This window comes from Pimephales promelas, chromosome 14, assembly GCF_988280905.1.
Source record: "Pimephales promelas chromosome 14, fPimPro1.hap1.1, whole genome shotgun sequence".
Classification (NCBI taxonomy): Eukaryota; Metazoa; Chordata; class Actinopteri; order Cypriniformes; family Leuciscidae; genus Pimephales; species Pimephales promelas.
The window spans coordinates 3,015,215-3,039,866 of record NC_142782.1 but is presented as its reverse complement, the minus strand read 5'-3'; the positions used below and the strand labels follow the sequence as shown (position 1 = coordinate 3,039,866).

Here is a 24,652-nt window from a genome sequence, read left to right as displayed (position 1 = left end):
CACTTGCTGGTGACGATGCAGCCTGTGTGCAGGCTTATTCTAATCTGAAAAAAAAAAAAAAAGCCTACCCAGAAGTGCGAAAAACTGCAATACATGAAAAATCCACTAGGGGCAGGTCCCAAAAAGGAGAAAATGTACATAGTTCAAATTTCTTATTGCATGAGATTTCAAAAATATTGAAATAATAATATATATGATAAAGTGTGAACAGTGAAAAGTGGAAGTCTCTCTTCTTCAGAATCAGAAATCACTCTGGCAAAGCAGCAACACCATTAAAGACTAAAGAAAATGTCATACTACAAACTACGCCGGTTAAATGGTATGTGCAAAAATGGGTTTATTTTCAAATGAAAAATTATTAATAGAAAAAAAAAAAACATGACAACAATTAGCAGATGGCAAATTTGATTTAGATGTTTATCAATTAATTTAGCAAAAAGTCTAATATAATACGCTTAGTGTCCTGCAAATATACTATAAATAATAATAAAACTTGAAACTTTTTTGCGTCTATAAAACTAAAAACTAGTGCATAAACCACATCCTGAACCTGGAATTTCATGAAGCTCAGCAACTTTTCAAACAAACATACCGGTAATAGGATTATAACAGGTCACAATGACAGCAGTAACAAACATTTAAACAACTGGAGAATCTAAAAGTTAACCCCAACCAATCCAGCAGAACCCGACTGAGACCGATCCGAGCACACGGACCCGTTCGCCCGAGAGGACCGTGAGCCTTTGGACTGAAGACTGACTGAACTTGCTGAGCGAGAGCCTCCGCTGGCCCTCTGACGGCTCGAGGGGTCCGAGGACACTCGGCTCTGCTCCGGGGCCTCAAACTCAAGTGGCTCCTGTAACGCCTGCGAGGAACGACACAAACCGACTGGAGTTAGAGGCACTTCTGCTTGGGAATGAGGCTGGGGAATGTCTTCAGCTTTGGCAGGAGGTTCTGAGTGAGTCTTTGATTCAGGTCGAGGGACGTCTGCCATCTGTGTGGAGATTAGAGAAATAATAATAATGATATAAATAAAACAAATACACTATCATTCAAAAGTTTGGGGTCGGTAAGATTATCTTCCAAGTGAGATTAATGATTATTATTCTTTAAAAAAAAATGTATTACTCTCCTTATTAGTTAGGACTTCATTTGGAATAAAAATGTTAATGTTTTTGAAAGAAGTCTCACCAAGGCTGCATTTATTTGATCAAAAATACAGTAAAAACTGCGAAATATCAATCAAATATAAATGAACTTTTCTATGTGTATATACACTCACCTAAAGGATTATTAGGAACACCATACTAATACTGTGTTTGACCCCCGTTCACCTTCAGAACTGCATTAATTCTACGTGGCGTTGATTCAACAAGGTGCTGAAAGCATTTTTTAGAAATGTTGGGCCATATTGATAGGATCGCATCTTGTAGTTGATGGAGATTTGAGGGATGCACATCCAGGACACGAAGCTCCCGTTCCACCACATCCCAAAGATGCTCTATTGGGTTGAGATCTGGTGACTGTGGGGCCATTTTAGTACAGTCAACTCATTGACATGTTCAAGAAACCAGTTTGAAATGATTGGAGCTTTGTGACCTGGTGCATTATCCTGCTGGAAGTAGCCATCAGAGGATGGGGACATGGTGGCCATAAAGGGATGGACATGGTCAGAAACAATGCTCAGGTAGGCCGTGGCATTTAAACGATGCCCAATTGGCACTAAGGGGCCTAAAGTGTGCCAAGAAAACATCCCCCACACCATTACACCACCACCACCAGCCTGCACAGTGGGAACAAGGCATGATGGATCCATGTTCTCATTCTGTTCACGCCAAATTCTGACTCTACCATCTGAAATCGAGACTCATCAGACCAGGCAACATTTGTCCACTCTTCAACTGTCCAATTTTGTTGAGCTCTTGCAAAGCGTCACCTCTTTTTCCTATTTGTAGAGGAGATGAGTGGTACCCGGTGGGGTCTTCTGCTGTTGTAGCCCATCCATTTATTACACCATGTGGTAAATGCCCATTTTTGCAACATGCTGTTTTTGTGCATGTATCTTTATATGTAAATTGTCTGATTGATCCCGCCCACTTTCCAGAAGAGGGCGGAGCCTGTACAGCTTGTGCCTCAGATACTCTGCCAAGAGATCAATGGTTTTGATTGATCTCTATTGTGTTCACGCTCAAGTGACATTTCAGTTCTTCATCATGAAAGTTTAGTAAAGTGGGGATTCTGTGCCCGTCATGGGCGGGGCCTGTTCATTTGTGATGTCACATTGGATCACATTCCTGATTGGCTCATTTTGAGACACTGTTTCAAATTCATGGGGAAAATAAATGTGGATTTTTAAGAGTGGATTTTTACTACAACAGGTTGGTTGTGTACACACACTGCGGACACATAAAAAAAAAATCGAACTGATCCCAAACTTTTGAATGGAAGTAAATAAATATTAATTTTTCATTAAATAATTTTGTGTGTCATGTGTGCTCACGGCTGAAGTCTCCCTCCTCTCCTCGTTTCTCTGGTTCTCTTGGCTGATGTGTGTCCGCTCTGTTGAGGAGAGCTGAGGATGCCCAAGAAGCCCGAAGTCTGATTGGTCAATTCCAGCCATAGATGCAAACCGGCCCAGCCTAACAGCAAGAAATTCCCAATTAATCCCAACGAAATCTTCAAAGAATAAAAATAATCTGCCATCAGGACTTCTGTACATACAGTAGATGTAAAATATTAGATTTCAGGTAACAGATCAGACAAACCCAGCATCTTTCAGCAGGTCCAGGAAGGCGTGGAATTTGTGGAAGGAGGATTCGATGCTCTCCAGCACATGTTCATCCTCTAGAACAGAGGCGTTGAGATGGGCTTCAGACAGGGATTGGTTCAGACTGCGCAAACGCTCATTCTCCAGCTCCAGCTACAGGAAGAGACATGATTAACATTACTTTCTGAAATGTTACAGTTCATTTTGCCAACAGAATGACTGGGAATACGTGTACCTCCACCAGGCGAGAGTTGGTCTTCAGTCTGGTGTTCCTCTCCTCTGCCAGCCTCAGCCGACACTCTTCTAGCGCCACCTGTGGGTGAGCGGAGGAAGTGCAGCGCATTATACTTCATGTTATACAGCTAAAAATATTTAGCTGGATAATTAAGCCATGCTTAAAAATGTCAGAATGTCTTTACATTAGATCAAATATATGAAGAGTTCAGATGCAAAAGCCTCTAAATGCCATTTGAAATTTTCTTCTTTAATGATGATTTTTATCAAACTTGTATATTTAAAGGGTTAGTTCACCCAAAAATGAAAATTAAGTCATTAATTACTCACCCCCATGCTGTACCAACCCCGTAAGACCTTCGTTCATCTTCGGAACACAAATAAAGATATTTTTGATTGAATCTGAGGGCTGGATGACTCTTCCATAGACAGCCTGAGGGACTGCCTCTTGACGGCCCAGAAAGTCATTAAAAGAAAAGGTTTAAATATTCCATGTGCCTACAGTGGCTCAACTATAACTTTATCAAGCGACGAGACTACTTTTTGTGCGAAAAAAAACGTAAATAACGACTTTATTCGACTTTCCATTACTTCCTTATGGGCGCATGCGCGAGAACTGAGACGAGACCGTTCTTCTTCGACTACTTTTTGTTACCGGCTGCTCACCGCTTAGGAGTTTTACCGCCCCCTACCGTATAAGATGACGTACTGATCTAGCCGGAGGCGCAAAACGTTCTGTTTACAAGCAGTACGTCATCTTATACTGTCTATGGAAGAGTGATCCAGCCCTCAGATTCAATCAAAAATATCTTTATTTGTGTTCCGAAGATGAACGAAGGTCTTACGGGGTTGGTACAGCATGGGGGTGAGTAATTAATGACTTAATTTTCATTTTTGGGTGAACTAACCCTTTAAGTTCAGTAATTTCACTTAAATGGCAATGATAATTACCTATTAATTGTTATTTAAGTGAAATCACTGAACTTAAATATACAAGTTTGATAAAAAATCATCATTAAAGAAAATTTCAAATGGCATTTAGCGGCTTTTGCATCTGAACTCTTTATATACACCAAGTGCCACTGTACTTTTGGGGCATTTTGTTTTTTATTTTTGTTTTATTAACCACAATAAAATTTTGGGAAACTTTTTCATCACTATCATTGCTACTTTTCATTAATTGGATTATTTTACCCGTGTCCCAGACTTTCTGTTTCAAACTATGAGTTAATCATAAAAATAAGAACTATTACATGATTATTACATATTTCTGAGTAAATCCAAACAGAAGGACATGATCATAAGCCATTACCCACCACACCGAACTGCTTAGCTTTGTTTTTATTTATTTTACTTAAATTTGTGTATTTGTGAGTGAATAGCTGGAGATGAAATATGAGATATGACTTAAAAAATGTTGGGAAAAGAATACACTGTTGGAAAATGTTACTGGACAAATTAAAAGAATTGGTGGAGTAATGATGCTGAAAATTCAGCTTTGATCGCAGGAGTAAATTTCTAAAAAATATATTCAGATAGAAAACAGTTCTTTTAAATTGCAATAATACATATATTTTTTACTGTGTTTTTCTTCATACAAAGGCAGCCTGAGTGAGCAGACGAGACCTTCAAAACATTAAACTTTTAAAAACTCCTTTGGTTGGTATTATATACTCATGTCAACTCTCTGAAGACTGAAGAGTCTCTCCTAACTAAATTGACCACGCCTCCTCCTGCAATACACTCATGACGCACACTGTTACTGTGTCACCTGTAATCGGCTGTTCTCTGTCTGTAGTCTACTGAACTGGTAGCTTGTGATTTTCTCCTGAGGACTCGGTACATGTGCATCATCCACCTCTTCGGACTCGGACTCGGTCTCCACCGTTACCCTCACAGAGGTGGCGTTCTGACGAACAAAAGAGCACCATAAATCAGCAATTAGTAAGTCCCTTTGGATAACAGTGCCTGATAAATAAATAAATGTCAATGCAAAAACATCATTTACATAAACATAAAGCAATAAAACAGCCCTTACTTGAAAACTCTGGTCTGGCATCCCATCAGCCTGTGACGCACCTCTTTATAGATCGACAAAGAGAGACACGTTCATGTATCTTATTGACTTGAATGGAAAAGCAGATCTAAATTCTATCAGGCAACTCTCATTTATAAAACTGTGCGTAGGATGCTTCCTAAAAGTGTACGTCCGCCTGAAAGTCAAAAATGGCATTTAGCAATAAATATTCACTTATAAAACCGTCGCAAAATTCCCTTTATAAATCCCAAGATTGTGCGCACATGAGTCTCAATCTAGCCAAATAGTATTTTCAATTGCTTAATATTTTTAATGGAAACAGATAGGCCTATTTCTGCATTACTGATCGTTTGCATATAAATGTTTTCTCAGACGATGAGCATCATGCGCTAAGCAATCCTCGCTGTAGTTAAAACTTTAAAACACAGCATGCCATAGAAACCGTTTTCAAAGCATCGCATCCAGCACAAATATTTCTATCTATTAGAAAATAAAAAATGTAGATTTCATGTTATTTAAGTGCTTAATGAGAATAGCATATTTTAGTGTATATATCAGATGTATTTTTTGTCTGGAAAAAATCCTCGTTGTCATTTTGCGTCATCGGAGGATTGTCCAGAGGCTAAAGACTACAGTCAGTAGTCAGGTCTGTCCCGCATGTCCTCAACCCGCCCATAGAGGGCGATCTCACTCACAGAATGAACACATAGTGTCGGCCATCTTTATTTGGAAGCTAAGCTAGCAGAGCAGGCTCTTGTTCTGTGGAGAAAGCTGAGTAGTCGGGGTTACGTCCTCTTTTTCCCGGACATATCCGGCCGTCGATGTCCGGGATTCGGCTTTTGCTTTCTGCAGTCGCCATTCATTGTTTACATGCACAGCTTTTGTTTCAATCGAACTGAATTCCTTCTGATTGGTGAATCTGACTATATTGTTAACATGAACGCTAAACAAGTGATCGGTTGATGTGCGTTTTAACATTGCTAAGAAAATTCCCGCTGCTCCGTGAGAGATACGAGACCGGTGCGTCTCACAGGTGTCGCTCATCGGTAATAACGCCACCGGCCTCGCGCCGTTCTCCCGCGGCCCTCACTCGTCCCGCTCGCCACAGTAAACATGATGAATGGCGACTGTAGAACGCAAAAGCCGAATCCCGGACATTTTGGGCGATCTCGAAACATTATTAGGCAGACTCATCACGGAGACTCACTAGTAGCCTAGACTTGTTGTTTAACGACTGCGCTCTGTTACCGGTAGGCGTGGCCTCCTAGGGCAGCAAAGCAAGGGCATTCTGGGAGTTGTTGTCTTTCATCCAAATAAGCAAAAAATACATTTCCTGGCTTTTCTCAGTCTAGAAAGCTCCAAATTCAAAAATAATTTCACATTTCTTCTACATAAATGACCCATTTTAAATACACATTAATCTTTCCAGAGGTGAAGTATCCCTTTAACCTGTTATTGTCAGTCCGTCAACTTACCAGCGGTGTTGCCAAACCGCTCCGTCTCCAAATTGTTTGTACACATGGGTCAGAGTTTTTGTGCACATGCGGCAATTTTCCAGTCATGTTTGTTTTTATAAATCACAACGGCTTTTTCAGGGCACGTTTTGTGCGACGCAACGGTTATAAACAAGTCTGAAACCCATCCTGAGACTGATATCACTTATCATGTGCTTACCTCTGTAGGCCCGCCCGAGCAGCAGTGCGCCATGGGACGTACCCCACTGACCCAGGCCGAGGAGGCCTCCACACAGAGTTTACAGAGGACCGGCGAGACCCTGCGGAGAATGATGGTGAACAGTCCAGTCAAACAGTCTAAACATCTCACCGCTAGAAAAAACTAGCCAAATAACTCACATACCGATTCGATAAGTAGCTTTCCCTGCGTTCCTCCTCCTCAACTGCTGAGACTGATCAAGAGTGTCTTTAGGAGAAGAAGGTTTAAGCCAAAGATACTGGAACACACAACACACTGACAATGAGGACGGCACATGTGATCAACTGACTGTTAAAGATCAAGAGACAACAGATTCATGTAATATCTAATAATCTAAAACATTTGCAAAAGTTTTCAAACCTGTGAATCATGGATTTTGACGTTCATGAGAACTTTTTTGAGCACAGCTTTCACCACATTATTATCTAAAAGAAAAGGAAAGAGTTGACAAAGTTATGTGAAGATGATTTAGAGTTGGCCAAACATCAACTTCTTGAGGAACTGTGATCATTTTATACATTAGAATATTAAACGATTCGATTTGGTGAAAATCGGACCAACGGTTTAGGAGAAATTCGAAAAAGAAGGTTTTAAAAGAAAATAAAGATGGCGGACAGGAAGTTTGACTGGTATCCATGTTTTCGGTATGACCCAAGGAATCTATTAAGATCAGTGTCAATACAATAGGCAAATTCATTCAAAAGTTATTAGCATTTTAGGAAATCAAATTATAACTTTTGACCAAAAGGTGGCACTGAAATCTTTTGGTTACCTTCAAGGCATGCTGCTTATGGCACACACTGAGTTTCGTAATGTTACACCAATTCATTCGTTAAGAAAAGCATTTTACATCACAATACTGTATTGAAGTCAATGGGAATTTCATGTTTTGTTCTATTTTAGCGCCACCAAGAGGCAAAAACCCACCATTTTTATTATGTGTCCTCAGAGTAAGTCCATACATCTGTGTGTCAATTTTGGTTAGTTATAGACATTGATGTGAAAAAACACGTCAAAAATGACTGACACGTGACTTTGATTGAATTGTACTACCCCTTACAAAATAATAATAATAATAGTAAATATAGCTGCGAGCAGCGATGGCGGGCCCAAGCCGGTGGCACCGCAACCCCGGTTCCTTTAGTTACCTAAAGGCACCCGGGTAGCGGTGCCGAAGGCTTTGGCCCTTTTATGATTAAATGTTAAAACGGCTTGCCATACTCTGTCATTTCGACTAGTCACAATTATGTTACAGATGTCTTAAATGATAATACAAACTATCCAAAATGTAATTACGAATAGACAGAAAGACGTTGTTGATATCTACAATGTTAATTCCGGACAGGCAAACTTAGCTTTTAAATGTTAAAAGGGCTTGCCATACAGGGACGTAGGCTCAGAGAGAGGCTCACCATATTCAAACCAAAATATCTGACTTCCTCTTGGTCCGAGCTAATGACTATGTATTAGAAAGTTGTCCGGCTTGAGGAGTACAATGTATATACCGATTTTTGTAACTGTAGATAAAACTAACAACCCCACTTTTGTCAAAAGGTGGCGCTATTTAGTCCTTGCACATTGCCCGTTTCTGAAACTTTGCACGTCTACTGGCTAATAAATGTGATGTATCTGTTGAGTTTCAAGCAATTTCAATTTCAATTTGACTGTTGAAAAGAAGTGCGCCGATTAGATACTCAGGATCGGTATCGGCTCTGACACTGCCATCTTTGACGAGGCTGATTCAAATTCTATATTGTGCATATACTATTCTGTTAGGCACAAAGGCACAAAAACTTTCTAAAGTACCATAAAGTTTTTGTGTACTGTATTATTAGTGTTCTGAAGCTATTATGTGATATAGAAATTAATATTTAAGTCATTAAATTCAAGAACACAAACTTTTCCCTCTCTGCGCCTGTCAGTCATTCTCCATTCAGCATTCAAACAGCACGTCACATTCGGTTACAGTCAATGATGAAACGATCTTCAATGATTCAATGTTAATCCTATTATACTGGATCTTTAAGATAAAGGTCTAAAGGTCTATATTTTCGAATGAAGAAACTTTTTCTTGCTGGACTTTATTGCTGTAACTTAATCGTGTTACTTTCTACCGGGTGTCGGACGCTGTCGGTTAGATCACAACACTAGAGTCAGAGCACTATAATTGTTCTTCACGCACACAGTAACTGAAATTTAAAACCTTTAAAAGAAAAGGCTCAATAAACTATTGCATAGATAGATAATGTATAATACACTGTTCATAAATATGTATTTCCTTTGTGCTTTGAACTTTTCAATACGGACTCAATGCGCTGTAACTTCATGTGGCTTCAAGCACATCATTCTCCGCTCGGGATGCACATAAGTGCTTTGTGCTGCACCGTATTGGAGCCGTAATATCATAATGCAGTGACGTAATGACAGATTATTAATTGCCTTTCAATTATATGTTGCTTTATAGCAGCCATGGCTATATTTTTTTTTAATGATTTTTGTTATCTTGTTTTTCATGAATGTATTTTTCAAAAATAAGAGCAATGTGTATTATCTATTATTAATATGGTTTATAATAGCATTTTTGTCATAGATTATGACAAAGTAATCATATGATCCACCAGCGAGGAACCAGCAGAACAGAGTGAACATTCTTTCTGTTTAGTTCAATCCTACTTAATAGGAATTTATTTAAAATGCTCGCTCTACTCCACACCATTAATGTCTTGTGCGGACATCCGTATTTTGACTTTCGGTTTTAAGTAAGCGATTTAAAAGCTCCCAAGTCCCAGCGGAGTCACACGTTGATTAACCGGTGGGAATATACACAATAGGCCTACCTGATATTGAACACAAGAGGGCAGTATAGCACTACGTATGACTCAGATTATTATTTTTTTATGAATTTTACAACAATTCTGGCTGTTTTTGAACGTAAACACAATTCTTAAATGAAAAAAAAGGAAAAATTGGGGAAGTTATAATATTTGTATAATTTAATTTAGAAACAAATGATGTATAATTACATTTTTAGAAGATATGAGGCTTTTAGTGTTTACTTTTTTGACATTACTTTAATCTTTTGCCATAGTTGCACATGTCTATTGGCTAATAAATGTGATGTATCTGTTGAGTTTCAAGCAATTTCAAGCAAGCTAAGAGTCCCAAAAGCATCAAAAAATAATGTTAAAGTTTGTTTCGTTGCCACGGCATTTTGAAAGTGACACACTTCCTGCTGCCAGTTGGTGGCGCTATAACTTTGACTCACAATAGTCACATCCATGTGATCGGTCTCTTACAGCGAAAACACTGCTGAAGTTTCATCAAGATCAGTTAATGTATGCTGAAGTTATAACACACGTCCTGTTCCATGTTTCTCGCCATAATTTCGTTTCCTCGCCACGGCCAAACCGTTCGAGATATCAAAAATCCCGTGGCACTTTTTCATCCTTAATGTCTTGACTTCACGCTGATCGAGTTTCGTCGAATTTGGTTCAGTGCTCTAGGAGCAATAATTTAAATTACATTGCATGTGTTTTAAACACAACCCTAAATAGCCAACTTCCTGTTGGGCTGGGGTAAAAAGTAAGAGTGTGAAGTATATATGAAACGATGAGATCTATATGTGTACCAAGTTTCATATTATTACATGCAAGTGTGTTTGATTTATGGACCAAATTTTCAGACCAAGTTTATTGACCAAGTTAATCTGATTAATAAACTAATTATATAAAACTATTGTCAATTCACTACAATTAAACTAGTTATATGCCTTTACTTATAAAAAATTAAAATAAAAACTTATTTAAAAAATACCAGGCTTGAGAAATGTATTTTCTTTATGCAGGTCATACACACAGCAGTGAAATGGTTAAGCCCCCTCCCCCTGCACACACACACACACACACACACAGACAGCCAGCCAGCCAGCCAAAGGCTCAGAGTGGCCATATTCAAACAAAAATATCTGACTTTCTGTGGGTCCTAGCTAATAAGTGTCAATTAGAAAGTTGTCCGGCTCGAGGAGTACAATATACATACCAATTTTTGTAACTCTAGTTAAAACTAACCACCCCACTTTTGTCAAAAGGTGGCGCTACTGAGCCCTCACCACGCCCGTTTCTGCAACTTTGCACATGTCTACTGGCTAATAAATGTTATGTGTCTGTCGAGTTTCATGCAATTTGAAGCATGCTAAGGGTCTCAAAAGCATCCTAAAAGCATCCTAAAAGAAGGGTAAAGTTTGATGCGTTGCCACGGCAACAGTATCAAAGATATCAAGAATCCATTCACAGGTCTACATCTGCCGTATGTTTACATTATACAGATGAAGTTTGAAGCAAATCGGGTAAAAATAAAAGGGTGATTTCAAAGCATTTTGAAAGTGACACACTTCCTGCTGCCAGTTGGTGGCGCTATAACTTTTACTCACAATAGTCACATCCATGTGATCGTCCTCTTACAGCGAGCACACTGCTGAAGTTTCATCAAGATCAGTTAATGTATGCTGAAGTTATAACACACTTCCTGTTTCACGTTTCTCGCCATGATTTCGTTTCCTCGCCACGGACAAACCGTTCGAGATATCAAAAATCCCCTCGCAAACTTTCATCCTCAATGTCTTGACTTCACGCTGACCGAGTTTCGTCGAATGTGGATCAAAGCTCTAGGAGGAGTATTTCAAATACCATTGCGAGCGTTTTACAAACAAACCTCAATAGCCGACTTCCTGTTGGGCTGGGGTAAAAAGTAAGAGCGCGAGGTATAGATGAAACGATGAGATCAACATGTGTACCGAGTTTCATATTATTACATGCAAGCGTGTTTGAGTTATGGACCGAGTGTTCGGACCCCGTTCCAGGGGGCGCTGACGAGCCCCCCTGCCACGCCCAGGTACCAGCTTCAGCCCGGCTCTGATGGCCGCGGGTTCTGACCCGTGTGCAAAGTTTCAAGAGTTTTCGAGCACGTTAAGGGCCCCAAAAGTGCCCAAAAGGTAGTAAAATAATAATTATTATAATAATAGAGAAGAAAAATAATCGCAAGGAAAACAATAGGGCCTTCGCCCTTTCAGGGCTTGGGCCCTAATAATAGGAACCGGAACAGATAAAATAGGTGCCTCCACACCTTTGGTGCTTTGCCCCTAAATATATTCAAATAGAAAGCAGTTATTCCAAATTGTAATAATATTTCACAATATTACTGCATTTTTAATTAAAATAAATGCAGCCAGAAGAGATTTCTTTCAAAAACATTAAACATCTTCCTGACCCCAAACGCAAAGTTTTAGATGAGTTACCGATCAGCGGGTTTCTCCTGATGTCAAGCACACACAGAGTGGAATTGGACTGAAGCATCTTCTCTAGATCATGCGCTCCTTCGTTTGAGATCCCACAGCGCTGCAGGTCCACCGCTGGAGGAACAGAAGGTGGAGATGTGGGTCTATGTGTGCTAGTCAAATATACCGTATATGCCTGTGTTAGAGTTGTCAAAAAGTACAGACTCCGGTAACAAGCCGGTACTGAAATTTAAAAAATGTGAAATTACATTTTTTTTGAGTAATGTTGAATGGATACTTAAAATACTTAAATATCTCTTAAATGCCTCTGATTGGCCATTGTGTTCACGCACTCATAACATATACCCTGCGTCCCAATTCGCTTACTTATACTACGCCCTAAAAGTATGTACTCTTTTTGGGAAGAAAAAGTACATACTTTTGAGTGTGTAGCAAAAGAGTAGGCAAGCTTTGGGATACTATCACATCATCTTGAAAGGACAGCTCTGTCGCGTGCTGCGTGCATCCTGACACCATAAACTGGCCTGTCAATCATCTTGTCACAGTTAAAATCCTCCATTCAATCTAATTTGATTTCCTACCGTTTCGGAGCACGTTCATCTGCCAATCGTGGGTCTTTAATGCGGATACTTCCTCGTGTTTTGCTACTTGAATATAATGATGCATTTAAAAAGTAATGGCTAACGTATCCTTACAAAAGTTCACAATGCTGCTGCAGATGCAATATAATGTGGACAACATTGAATAAATTATTTTCATTAGGTTAGATAGTGATAATTAATCACTCAAACCTCTTTATCTAAACCTCTCAACATAACCGCGGGACTCGCGCGACCTCCGTGTCTGTAGTTTAACACTTTTTACTCGTGTTTGCAGTTCTCTAACCGAATCCTCGTCCAAAGCGCAATGGGTTGTGGGCAATATCAGCCGTTAGAGAGTGCATCGATCTACACTTCGGATTCTGACCGGAAAAAGTAGACCATCCGGGTATCTTTGAAACACTCATTTCAACATAGTACGGTTTGGGACGCACTAATTCTACTTTCGAATACTATTTAGGACGGATAGTATGCGAATTGGGACGCAGACATACACTCACCTAAAGGATTATTAGGAACACCTGTTCAATTTCTCATTAATGCAATTATCGAATCAACCAATCACATGGCAGTTGCTTCAATGCATTTAGGGGTGTGGTCCTGGTCAAGACAATCTCCTGAACTCCAAACTGAATGTCAGAATGGGAAAGAAAGGGGATTTAAGCGATTTTGAGCGTGGCATGGTTATTGGTGCCGGTCTGAGTATTTCACAATCTGCTCAGTTACTGGGATTTTCACGCGCAACCATTTCTAGGGTTTACAAAGAATGGTGTGAAAAGGGAAAAACGTCCAGTATGTGGCAGTACTGTGGGCCAAAATGCCTTGTTGATGCTAGAGGTCAGAGGAGAATGGGCCGACTGATTCAAGCTGATAGAAGAGCAACTTTGACTGAAATAACCACTCGTTACAACCGAGGTATGCAGCAAAGCATTTGTGAAGAAGACACAACACACACAACCTTGAGGCGGATGAGCTACAACAGCAGAAGACCCCACCGGGTACCACTCATCTCCACTACAAATAGGAAAAAGAGGCGACAATTTGCAAGAGCTCACCAAAATTGAACAGTTGAAGACTGGAAAAATGTTGCCTGGTCTGATGAGTCTCGATTTCAGATGTTAGAGTCAGAATTTGGCGTAAACAGAATGAGAACATGGATCCATCATGCCTTGTTCCCACTGTGCAGGCTGGTGGTGGTGGTGTGATGGTGTGGGGGATGTTTTCTTGGCACACTTTAGGCCCCTTAGTGCCAATTGGGCATCGTTTAAATGCCACGGCCTACCTGAGCATTGCTTCTGACCATGTCCATCCCTTTATGGTCACCATGTCCCCATCCTCTGATGGCTACTTCCAGCAGGATAATGCACCGTCACAAAGCTCCAATCATTTCAAACTGGTTTCTTGAACATGACAATGAGTTGACTGCACTAAAATGGCCGCCACAGTCACCAGATCTCAACCCAATAGAGCATCTTTGGGATGTGGTGGAACGGGAGCTTCGGGTCCCACAAATCTCCATCAACTGCAAGATGCGATCCTATCAATATGGGCCAACATTTCTAAAGAATGCTTTCAGCACCTTGTTGTATCAATGCCACGTAGAATTAATGCAGTTCTGAAGGTGAAAGGGGATTCCTAATAATCCTTTAGGTGAGTGTATATTGAGCGTGTCAACACAATGGCCAATCAGAGGTGTTTGAGAATCTGTTCAACAGCGTTGAAAATGATAGAGGGAAATGCTGGTATCGTCACATTTTTAAAGTTTCAATGCGACCTAACTCTAGCCTGTGTGTTGAAGAGTGACCTCTCGAACCTTTGACCCACAGGTCCTCTGTAAGCTCACGGGCAAGTGCCATTACTCCTCTGTCTCCGATCAGAATGTTGTCGTTGAGAGTAACTCTGCGCAGTCCTTTCATGGCCTCAAACTCAGCCCTCCTGTAGCGCAGCGTCTCCACCCACACCGTACTGTGCCGCCTCACCGCCTGGTGCTAAACGACAGGCGAAACTCATCAATCTGCTTCCAGAGACATTAATTATACTAATAAATGTGGACTTGTACCTTAATGATGTTCGCCATATGCTCTGCTCCTTGCCAGGTAATATTACAGGAAGTGAAATCCACGGTCTTAATCGATGATGAATATTTAACACTCTGACAAATGACTGATCAAAAGGAAAATATAACAACAAAAATATTTTCTGCATCAATAACATTACAAATACATATAAACACAATGTTTGCATGTGAACAAAAACTTCTCGCATATGAGTGACCAGTGCTGATTACATGTAATATGGATTATGTAATCAGATTACACATATTAAAGGAGTAGTTCACTTTTTAAAAAACTTTTCCTGATAATTTACTCACCACCATGTCATCCAAGATGTCCACGTCTTTCTTTCTTCAGTCGAAAAGAAATTAAGGTTTTTGATGAAAACATTCCAGGATTTTCTCCATATAATGGACTTCAATGGGAACCAAACGGTTCAAGGTCCAAATGAGAGTTTCAGTGCAGCTTCAAAGGGCTTTAAACGACACCAGACGATGAATAAGGCTCTTATCAAGCGAAACGATCGATCATTTCAAAAATAAATCAAAAAGTTTAAGTTTTATAAGCACAAATGCTCGCCTTGCTCTGTTCTGTGATGCGCATTCATGACTCTCCTGTTCAAACTCGTTCATCAAAATGAACAAATCTTTTTTCGAGTCATGACTCGAAGGGTCCTTGATAAGACCCTTATTCATCGTCTGGTGTCGTTTAAAGCCCTTTGAAGCCGCACTGAAACTCTCATTTGGACCTTGAACCGTTTGGTCCCCATTGAAGTCCATTATATGGAAAAAATCCTGGAATGTTTTCATCAAAAACCTTCATTTCTTTTCGACTGAAGAAAGAAAGACATGGACATCTTGGATGCAATTAGATTATATTACATGTTAAAATACTTGTAATCAGACTTGGTTACTTTTTTATTGATTGCATGATTACATTATTCACACAATGGCACAACCACACAATTCATAATTTATTGTTTCTCCCTAATTCTTTTTTTCCCCCATGTATTAAAATGTAAAAAAAAGTATATTGTTTATGTACATTCAGAAAGTCTTCTAGTTTTGTAAAATTTCACACACAGACCATATAGAGAGGCCTATAATTATTAAACAATCAAGAGGCCACAGAAATAATTTCACTTTTAATATTTGCTGCATATCAAATCATCTCCTGATTAATTATTATTTGAATTATCACTCAGTCATTTAATCCTGTATTTCTGTCTTTAGAAGGTTTTTGTCTTTCAAACACATTATTATTATTTTGATTTTAAATGTGTATGATTTATTATTAGCTTTTCAATAAACTCACAGTCTGGGAAACCCTGATGTAATGTAAGATTTAATTCTCTTTGTATTTTTATATTGAGATGGTACAATACTATACTATTCAATGCAATGTAGTGAAATAATAATGTTACCGCACAAATCCTTATTTCCACAAAACAGTCAAATGTCAGAATGAAAACTTCAACTCACCTTCCAACCCTTGATCTGCGATCGGACAGTGTGCTAAAGAGAGATGCTCCAATGACGCACTCTTTGCTAAACCCTAAACAGAAATTAAAAAAAAACGTTATTTGAACATGCTTTCAAACAACATTAAATTAAAGGTGCAGTCTGTAACATTTTTTTGTGTTCAAAAATATATAAAAATTACATAATGAGTAGGGCTGGGTATTGAGACAAAATTCACAATTCGATTCGATTTCGATTCACAAGCTTGCAATTCGATTCGATTTCGATTACGATTCGATTCAATTCAATATCGATTATTTTGGATATCAGTTACAATAAATGGCCATTTTTCTAAAGGGAATCAAATCTCTTAAATGCTGTAAACTATGGGAGTCTAGTTGTAGCCTATAGACTTCATTAGCCTAATATGAAGGTAATAATGAACTGTTTTGTAGCTACACAAACACTTAAATTACACTTTTATTTATTTTTATAATAAGAAGATTATATGAAATATAAACATTTAAATGGTGGCTGTCATAAACAACTTGCCAGATTTATTCAAATATGCATTAAATATTGAAGAACATTAAGATTGTAATGCATATGTAATATGGTGTATATATTTAGCAAAATGCTCCTTCTCTGGAGTTATTTTTTTCTAGCTGACTAACGAGTTTATGTGGGTTTTCTGAGGTAAATATGACAATACATGACATTGATTACAAGCTGTTTAACTGACGTCTTTCCACGGTTAAAACGCTGATTGGCGAATCAATGTGACATGATACGGATTTCGATAAGTTGTACTCTATCTTTAACACACTTTCAGATGCTCATTCATGTTTATTTGGCGCTGTGACTGGTATTATTAAGCCGGAAGAGAGATCAGCGCTGCTGCTTCTCCAGAGCTGAGCCAGAGCGATCTCACGCCACAGCGCCAAAACGCTATTTATGTTTTTGAATTTCTAAAGAAAATGGACGTAATTTGAAAACTGAGACTTTGTTTCATATCAATAGTAACAAAGGACAAAGATTATTGCGATTTTTTGGGATGTGCGCAGCCGCGATACAATGTCCCATTCATTCAAATGAAACAGGATGACTAATCGATTCTTCAGATTTAAGAATCGATATCGGTTCGTAAAAATGAGAATCGATTAATATCAAGAAATCGATATTTATTACCCAGCCCTAATAATGAGCAAATAAACCAGAAATCCATTTTACAATGCAAGTTTTTGAATCTTAACCCTGAATGACATATAATAAATGTTTATATTGGGACTATTTTACACATGTCGGATCGCACTGCCGCAGAGTTGAGTGTGTGTGTGTGTGTGTGTGTCTCCAAGCTGAGAATCACCTGCTTATAACAAAAGCTGAACAGAGGAGAGACTGCTGGAGAAAAGAGACCGAGACAGAGCTCGTAATAAAACAAGAATCAACATCGGCTCGGCTTTTCAGAGATGGAGAACTGAGGGTTTGAAATGTTGTAAAAGATAATGCCGTTTTTATAACTCAGCAGGAGAGTAAGTGTCTTATTGAACAGATAAAGTGTCATACGTATCTCTCTAACAGAGTTCACCGTCAAGCTTATGTGAAGATCATCTCATTATAGGTGCTGTGCTGGAGTTTATTTTAAAGGAAGTACGGCGTCTATTAATGGTCTTCAGCTCGTCAGTTTGAGGCTCTTTCTGGCTCGACTGCAGCGTTAAGATGGCGAAGTACCCTGTGAAGTCCACTACGCAATCCACTTACGGTCGAATCGAACTCAACTATAGTGTACCTTTAAGTAAAAATAAAACAAAAATAACAGCACACATATAAATAACAGCCGCACCTTTGTGAGAGCTGTGAGGTCCCTCTCTCTCAGTGGTAACCCGTGCAGATGAAGCGTCTTCAGGCTGCTCGACTCACACAGGCACTTCTGCACAGCCTTACACAACTGAAGCGTCATATTCCTGGAGTGAATCACAGGAGCCTTCTTCTTATTATGGGCCTTGTAAGAACCTGAGAAGAGAAGACACTCAATCGTAACAAGAGTTTAGAGGATCCAGGGCATCTTCTTCAAGGTAGAAGAGTAACTAAACACTTAACCAACTTTTTTTAGTTAATGATCTGTAAGAATGGATCTTTATTAATACCAGTCATTGATTCGAGTAACTTTTTTGGCATTTGTTTATAAAGTGTTCTATTTCTACAATATATGGTGTAAAAGCGTCTTAGTGCTGCCCTCTTCAGGTTGAACGGTGGCTACTGCAGTTGAATTTTCCTATTGGATGTTTGCGGTAGTACGTGACACAGCGGTTGTTGGGTGACGTAGGCAAGTTTCATACAAAGAGATGCGTCTCAGGTGCACGCCCCCCTCCGCTGGGCTCTGCCCACTTTTCCAGCATTTTTCAAATATTGCCAGTGGGTGGAGTCAGGCTCTGACCAGGGGTTTAGTTACCCTTTAATCATAGACACATACACTAGACCTCACCTTAGAGTTCTAAGCATGCGTCAAAACCGCCGCCATCTTGGAACAGGGGTCTTGTCATAGGAAGTAGCTAGGTAACGCTGCTATCTCTGCCTTTACTTCGAATTCATTGATGGTGGCGGACTTTTGTGCAGCGTATGATGTTCACGGATGAAATCTGAACTAGGAAGAATGTTTAAAAAAAATTCCTTTCTGGAATCAATGATAAATACATGTCTGACCGTTGGAACAAACCAAAAAAACAAGAAAAATCGCATTCATGATGACTTATGGTGATTTTATTTCCGTTAGACCTGTGTCTACTACATTGACGCTGATGCATTAAAGTGGAGGGGCTCCCCTGTTTCAAGATGGCGGCTCTGTTGACGCATTCGTTCCAATGAACTGCCGTAGCCAAGGTGACGTCTAGTGTATATGTCTATGCCCTTTAATAAGTTACTTTGAAATTGTATTTAAAGGGTTAGTTCACCCAAAAATGAAAATGATGTCATTAATGACAAAATCGTCAGACCTCTGTTCATCTCCAGAACACAGTTTAAGATATTTTAGATTTAGTCTCTCCATTGTAAATGCATGTACGGTATACTGTCCTTATCCAGAACGGAAATAAAGACATCATCAAAGTAGTCCATGTGACATCAGTGGGTTAGTTACAATGTTTTGAAGCATCGAAAATACATTTTGGTCCAAAAATATAAAAAAACGGTGACTTTATTCAGTATTGTGTTGTCTTCCGGTTCTGTTGTGGATCCGCGTTCAGTGCCGCTGCTGACGTGTGTGTGGTGCGTCCGTGTATGGGCTATATGCACGCATAAGTTCCGCATTTGACGTAAGGATGCTCGTCCATTTCCGGTTGTGTAGATTAAAGCGGAGGAAAACCGGAGAAAACGGGATTATGGCAGAGTCTTCAATATTTACTGTCCTCCCGTCTTTGAAACGAAACGTACATACGTTAAGATGTAATTTTATATATAGTTATGTTTATTTCATATAATTTTAAAAAGAAGCATAAACACAACGAGGGGTGTCTGTTTTATCTGTTTTTGTGACTAACGTTTCTTTAGTATAACCATGGAGTATAAAATTCAATATAAATTCTTGGTATTGCATTGGACTCTATGATCGGCGGAAGTTATCGAGCATCCCTAATCCTTCACCGGAAATACCGCCGTGCATAGAGCCCATTCGGGTTCAAATAAATATGGCTGGGCAAATAAATGCAAGTCTTCCTCTGTGTGGAAATCCTTAGACATGTTTGTGAAGATTTTTTTGCACAGCGTGCGTCTCCCTCAGACTGTAACCGAAGCTCAGCCGCACCAGACACACATGCAGCCGCGTCTTACGTCTGAACGCGGATCCACAACAGAACCGGAAGACAACACAATACAGAAACTTGAGTCATGGGCTTGAGTCATTAATGACATCATTTTCATTTTTGGGTGAACTAACTCTTTAATAATAACCAGTGCTAGGCAGTACAAAACGTGCTGTACAGACAGTTTAATATATATGTCCAATTGATGTTTTTTGTAAACACTATAACACATGTGCAACAGACACTCATTGTGCCTTCAGTGTATATTGTGTGGTTGTCTGTTCACTGACTTTGAGCTCCAGTGCCGGTGAGGTAACAGCTCTTGATGGACACGTGCTGGAGGTGTTTGTTGATGGCCAGAGCTGACAGTATGGGCTTCCAGTCCGCTAGACTGATGCGATCCGGGTTGAAGTCTAACATCCCTCGACTCAGGCTGGCCTTCACCGCGCGGACAGGGGCCGATCCTTGAGTCGAACAGACATGATCGTAGAAACCTTCAAAGTCCTGAGCGCCTCTCCGGCGGATCTGAGCTGGTTCCAGCATCACGCAACCTAAATCAAGACAAGAAATGGAAAAATCAAAGCTGTGGGAAAGATTTATAAACTATGACAGAATTGTGCGTATGAAAAAAAAGACATCAACAGGAAAAAAAGAGGATTTTTCTTGACTTCATATCTTAAAAATCATATGGAGATGGTATTAATGTAATAAAAGGCCACTTAGGTGAACTTACAAAATAATTCACTTTCATGATTGTCTGTTAAAAAATATATTTAATTTGTAAATACTTTGTTGACATTTAAACATATTTTTTATTATATTATAATAGTACAGTTAATTTTCTATTGATTTCAATGGTTCAAATGTTTTAAAAGTATTAGGGAAAAATATCGATCACACTTTGAATTAGGTGTCTTTAACTACTGTGAACTTGCATCGAAAAATAATGTACTTATTGTGCTCATATTGTATTGCAAAACACTTGCTGCTATACGCATACACATGGTCTTAAAGATACAGTAACAAAAAAGTAAGTGCGAAAAATTATCAAGTAGGACTAAAATATATTATATAATAAAATAGCATCTACAGAACAAAGTACAGACCACAGATTTTAAGGGAATTATATGTTCAGTTTTGATTTTATATAGAATTATTTACTATACAGTTTTAATGTCATTACAACTGTAACTGTAACTAAATTACAGAAAACATAGAGTATTACCTTTATTTTTTTTTCAAGGGAAAAGTTACTAAAATTAAAGTAATTAATTACACCCAACATTGTCTTAAAGGTAACGTTACAGTAACTAAAAAGTGGGTGTGAAAAATCATAATGTAGGACTCAAATATATTGTATAATGAAATGAACGTGTGCAGAATGCGTCAACTTTCATTGCAATAAATAAAGCCACTTGAAGATGAAATATAATCAGCTAAATAAAATAAGTAATCAGTATATTATCAGTTAATCAACCTGATACTAGTAACGTTATACAGAAGACCAGAAGAAAATAAATTATCACATATACACAAATAATCACAAATAATTTACTCTTCAGCTCCTGGTAGATGAAATTAATTGTACGTCAAAATATCGTGTATCTAGCCACATAATTCCTCAAATCTCTATAATAGATGTATGAATTATATGTATGTGTAACGGTATCTTTAACAACGAACATGAGTTTACTACACCAAACTGTTTAAAGCTGATTTGCTGGTTTTATTTATCTGTTATTAGTTAAAGGGGATTACCTGTTTGTTAGTTCTGTAGTCGTGGTTTCCACTCTAGAGACTGATAATAACCAACCCAGCGTCTCAAAACAAACCGCGGTGGTTTGAAAGGGAAACCGCGTCTCATTCTGCGTGTGAAACTCCATCTGCGCATGTGCGATCAGCGTCTCCTGCTGGCCGGAGGTACACCAACGTCACTTAAAGGGGACACGTCAGGAAAAACAGGATTGTCATTGCTTTACTGTTATTGACGATTAAAAAATCATCATGGTTTTGACATAAGATTAAGAACAATAAGTGCGAAAAAAACCCACTATTGAAATGGTAATGTAACTAAATTTAAAATGTTGTTTATAGTGATAATATTAAAGTCTCCTTGGAAGTTTTTTTGGCTTTTACAATGAATATGTTAGCCTTACTCTTATCTATAAGCTAGTGTGCTCCAAAACAATGGCAAAAAAATAAAATTAAATTAAAAAATAAGATATAAGCATTCAAATACACAGTCTCTCACTTCCGCCCAAAGTTGCTCTTCTATCAGCTTGAATCAGTCGGCTCATTCTCCTCTGACCTCTAGCATCAACAAGGCATTTTCACCCACAGGACTGCCGCACACTGGATGTTTTTCCCTTTTCACACCATTCTTTGTAAACCCTAGAAATGGTTGTGTGTGAAAATCCCAGTAACTGAGCAGATTGTGAAATACTCAGACACCAACAACCATGCCACGCTCAAAATCGCTTAAATCCCCTTTCTTTCCCATTCTGACATTCAGTTTGGAGTTCAGAAGACTGTCTTGACCAGGATCACACCCCTAAATGCATTGAAGCAACTGCCATGTGATTGGTTGATTAGATAATTGCATTAATGAGAAATTGAATAGGTGTTCCTAATAATTCCCTGCAAGCAATTTTGCATTTAAAAGAAGTTGCTAATAGCCATTCAAACACAGCCCAGATTTGATGATGAAGAAAAACCATCGGCCAAGAATAGAGTCATCAATTACATAACAAAGAAATAAAATGAGTGAAGAAATGAAACAAAAACACCTTGATCACAGTTGACTTATCATAAATAGCGCAAGTTTTGGCAAAAACGACATGTAACCAAATTGAAGGTGATTTTGTATGGAAGTGGACTACATCGGGTCTTTAGTTAAACTGGACTGGGAAATGACGGATATTTCTTGCTGGGTTTCGCTCCTGAAAGCGGAGAGAAGGAGGGGAGAATGTGTGTGTTTGCTGTTTAGATGTGTGTGTCAGTGTGTGGTGTGGAAAATTGGCTGCTCATGATCTTAGTGAGAATGTGTTGCTTTAAAAGCATGGAAATAAGATGTCGTATTCCTGACTCTTTTACTTGGAAAGTAGTTGCAAATGTTGTCCTCGCTTATTTTGAATACAGCCAGCAAAAAAGAGGGACAAAGTTTTGCTTAAATCCAGATCTTTAACCTCTCTCAATTGTGTCCAGCATGGTTTGACCTTTTAGTATTTCCAAGCAAATAGGATTTTTTTTAATTTATTTTTTATTTTAAATATTATAATAATCTCAGAATCAGAGACAACTCTTCCCTTTCTGATCCTGGGTCTGTGTCATTTACAGTACACTCACATTACAATATGTAGGATGAGAGTTGGGTCAGTTTACAATTAAATATAATCTAGAATAGAAATTGGGTTTCACCATAAAATCTATGATTGGATTATGTCTCTCAGTAATGCAAACTGAACTGATTCTACTGTCTTAACTCAATGAAAACTATACATGAGTGAAATAATAATAAATAAATAAAATCTCCATTCAAGATACAAAAGCAACAACACAAAGAACTAAATTCAGGATCGGGACCAAACTGCCAAATTGGAAGAGTTATGCTATTAAAAAGTTTTGTTTTCCTCTTGCACAGGATTAAATATGACCATATCTATAGGTCATAAATGTACACTCCAGTAATTCACTTTGTTCATTTTTGATGTTATACCTAATATTTATTTAATTTATTTAGCTGTTGGATATCAAGTGAACACAATACTGGTCTCATATTCATATTCAACTCTAATGAAGGAGAATTGTGACTAAAAGGCTGATCTGTGCTCTCAGGATGAGAGTGTTTTTGCTGACATCAGTTGTCATTTAAGTTTGTCACGGGTGTATTAAATGTGCGTGTCATTTATTTTATTTTTTGTTTATCGCTTTTCACAACACATGTATTTTCAAAGCTTTACAGAGATGTTTTAAGGTCAATGGCCTTACTGAAAATATGCATTGTCATCCTTGGGCTCGCAGTGAGCAAAACTATAGATGATCGTAGGCCTATAGCAAAGAATTGTGTTGCAATTTAATAATTACAATTTGTATTGGTTTGAAATTATGTATGATCCCGCAAAATGATCTACATGATCCTTCAGAAATCATTCTAACATTTTGGTGCTTACTGTAATTATTATTGGTATGTATATAATAATATATAATGAAGAATAGTGTAACATATATTTTAAGTTGTTTTAATATAAATAATAATATTTAACTACATTAATGTTTTTGCTTTGTTTTTATCAATTAAACACAGACCTAGTGAGCAAGAGTATTTTTAAACATTATAATACACTACAATATAATATAATATAATATAATAGGCCTATGTGTGTGCGTGCGTGCGTGCATGTATACATATAAAATTCAGCTTTGATGAATGAATTACATTTTGAAATATGTTTGAATATTTAGCGAATTATATACACACACACACACATATATATATATATATATATATATATACATGCACTGTAAAAATGCTGGGTTGTTTTAACCCAACTTTGGGTCAAATATGGACAAACCCAAACGTTGGGTTAAAAATATAATGAAAAAATGTATCCCATTTGCTGGGGTTGTCCATATTTGACCCAAAGTTGGGTTAAAACAACCCAGCATTTTTTAGAGTGTATATATATATATAAATATTT

The 24,652-nt window shown here is 38.3% G+C and overlaps 1 protein-coding gene across 2 annotated transcripts; it reads right to left on the bottom strand.

Moving 5' to 3' along the window:
* Window positions 1-317: 317 nt before the first annotated feature.
* Window positions 318-24,117, bottom strand: cep78 (centrosomal protein 78). Of its 2 annotated transcripts, XM_039674915.2 has the most exons (17): window positions 22,207-24,109; window positions 21,714-21,889; window positions 20,246-20,506; window positions 18,002-18,171; window positions 16,180-16,252; window positions 14,704-14,807; window positions 14,458-14,632; window positions 12,046-12,159; window positions 7,113-7,177; window positions 6,897-6,990; window positions 6,714-6,813; window positions 5,040-5,082; window positions 4,773-4,910; window positions 3,003-3,080; window positions 2,766-2,920; window positions 2,501-2,639; window positions 318-994 (listed from the first exon to the last, which is right to left on the bottom strand). In XM_039674915.2, exons 3-17 carry the CDS (start codon window positions 20,496-20,498, stop codon window positions 656-658), a joined length of 2,040 nt encoding a protein of 679 aa, XP_039530849.2. In that variant the 5' UTR covers window positions 20,499-20,506; window positions 21,714-21,889; window positions 22,207-24,109; the 3' UTR covers window positions 318-655. The 2 variants fall into 2 exon arrangements, with proteins under 2 accessions (XP_039530849.2, XP_088975396.1); XM_089119270.1 differs by lacking the exon at window positions 318-994 and having other exon boundaries at window positions 2,539-2,676; window positions 21,714-24,117.
* Between the last annotated feature and the right edge of the window lie 535 nt (window positions 24,118-24,652).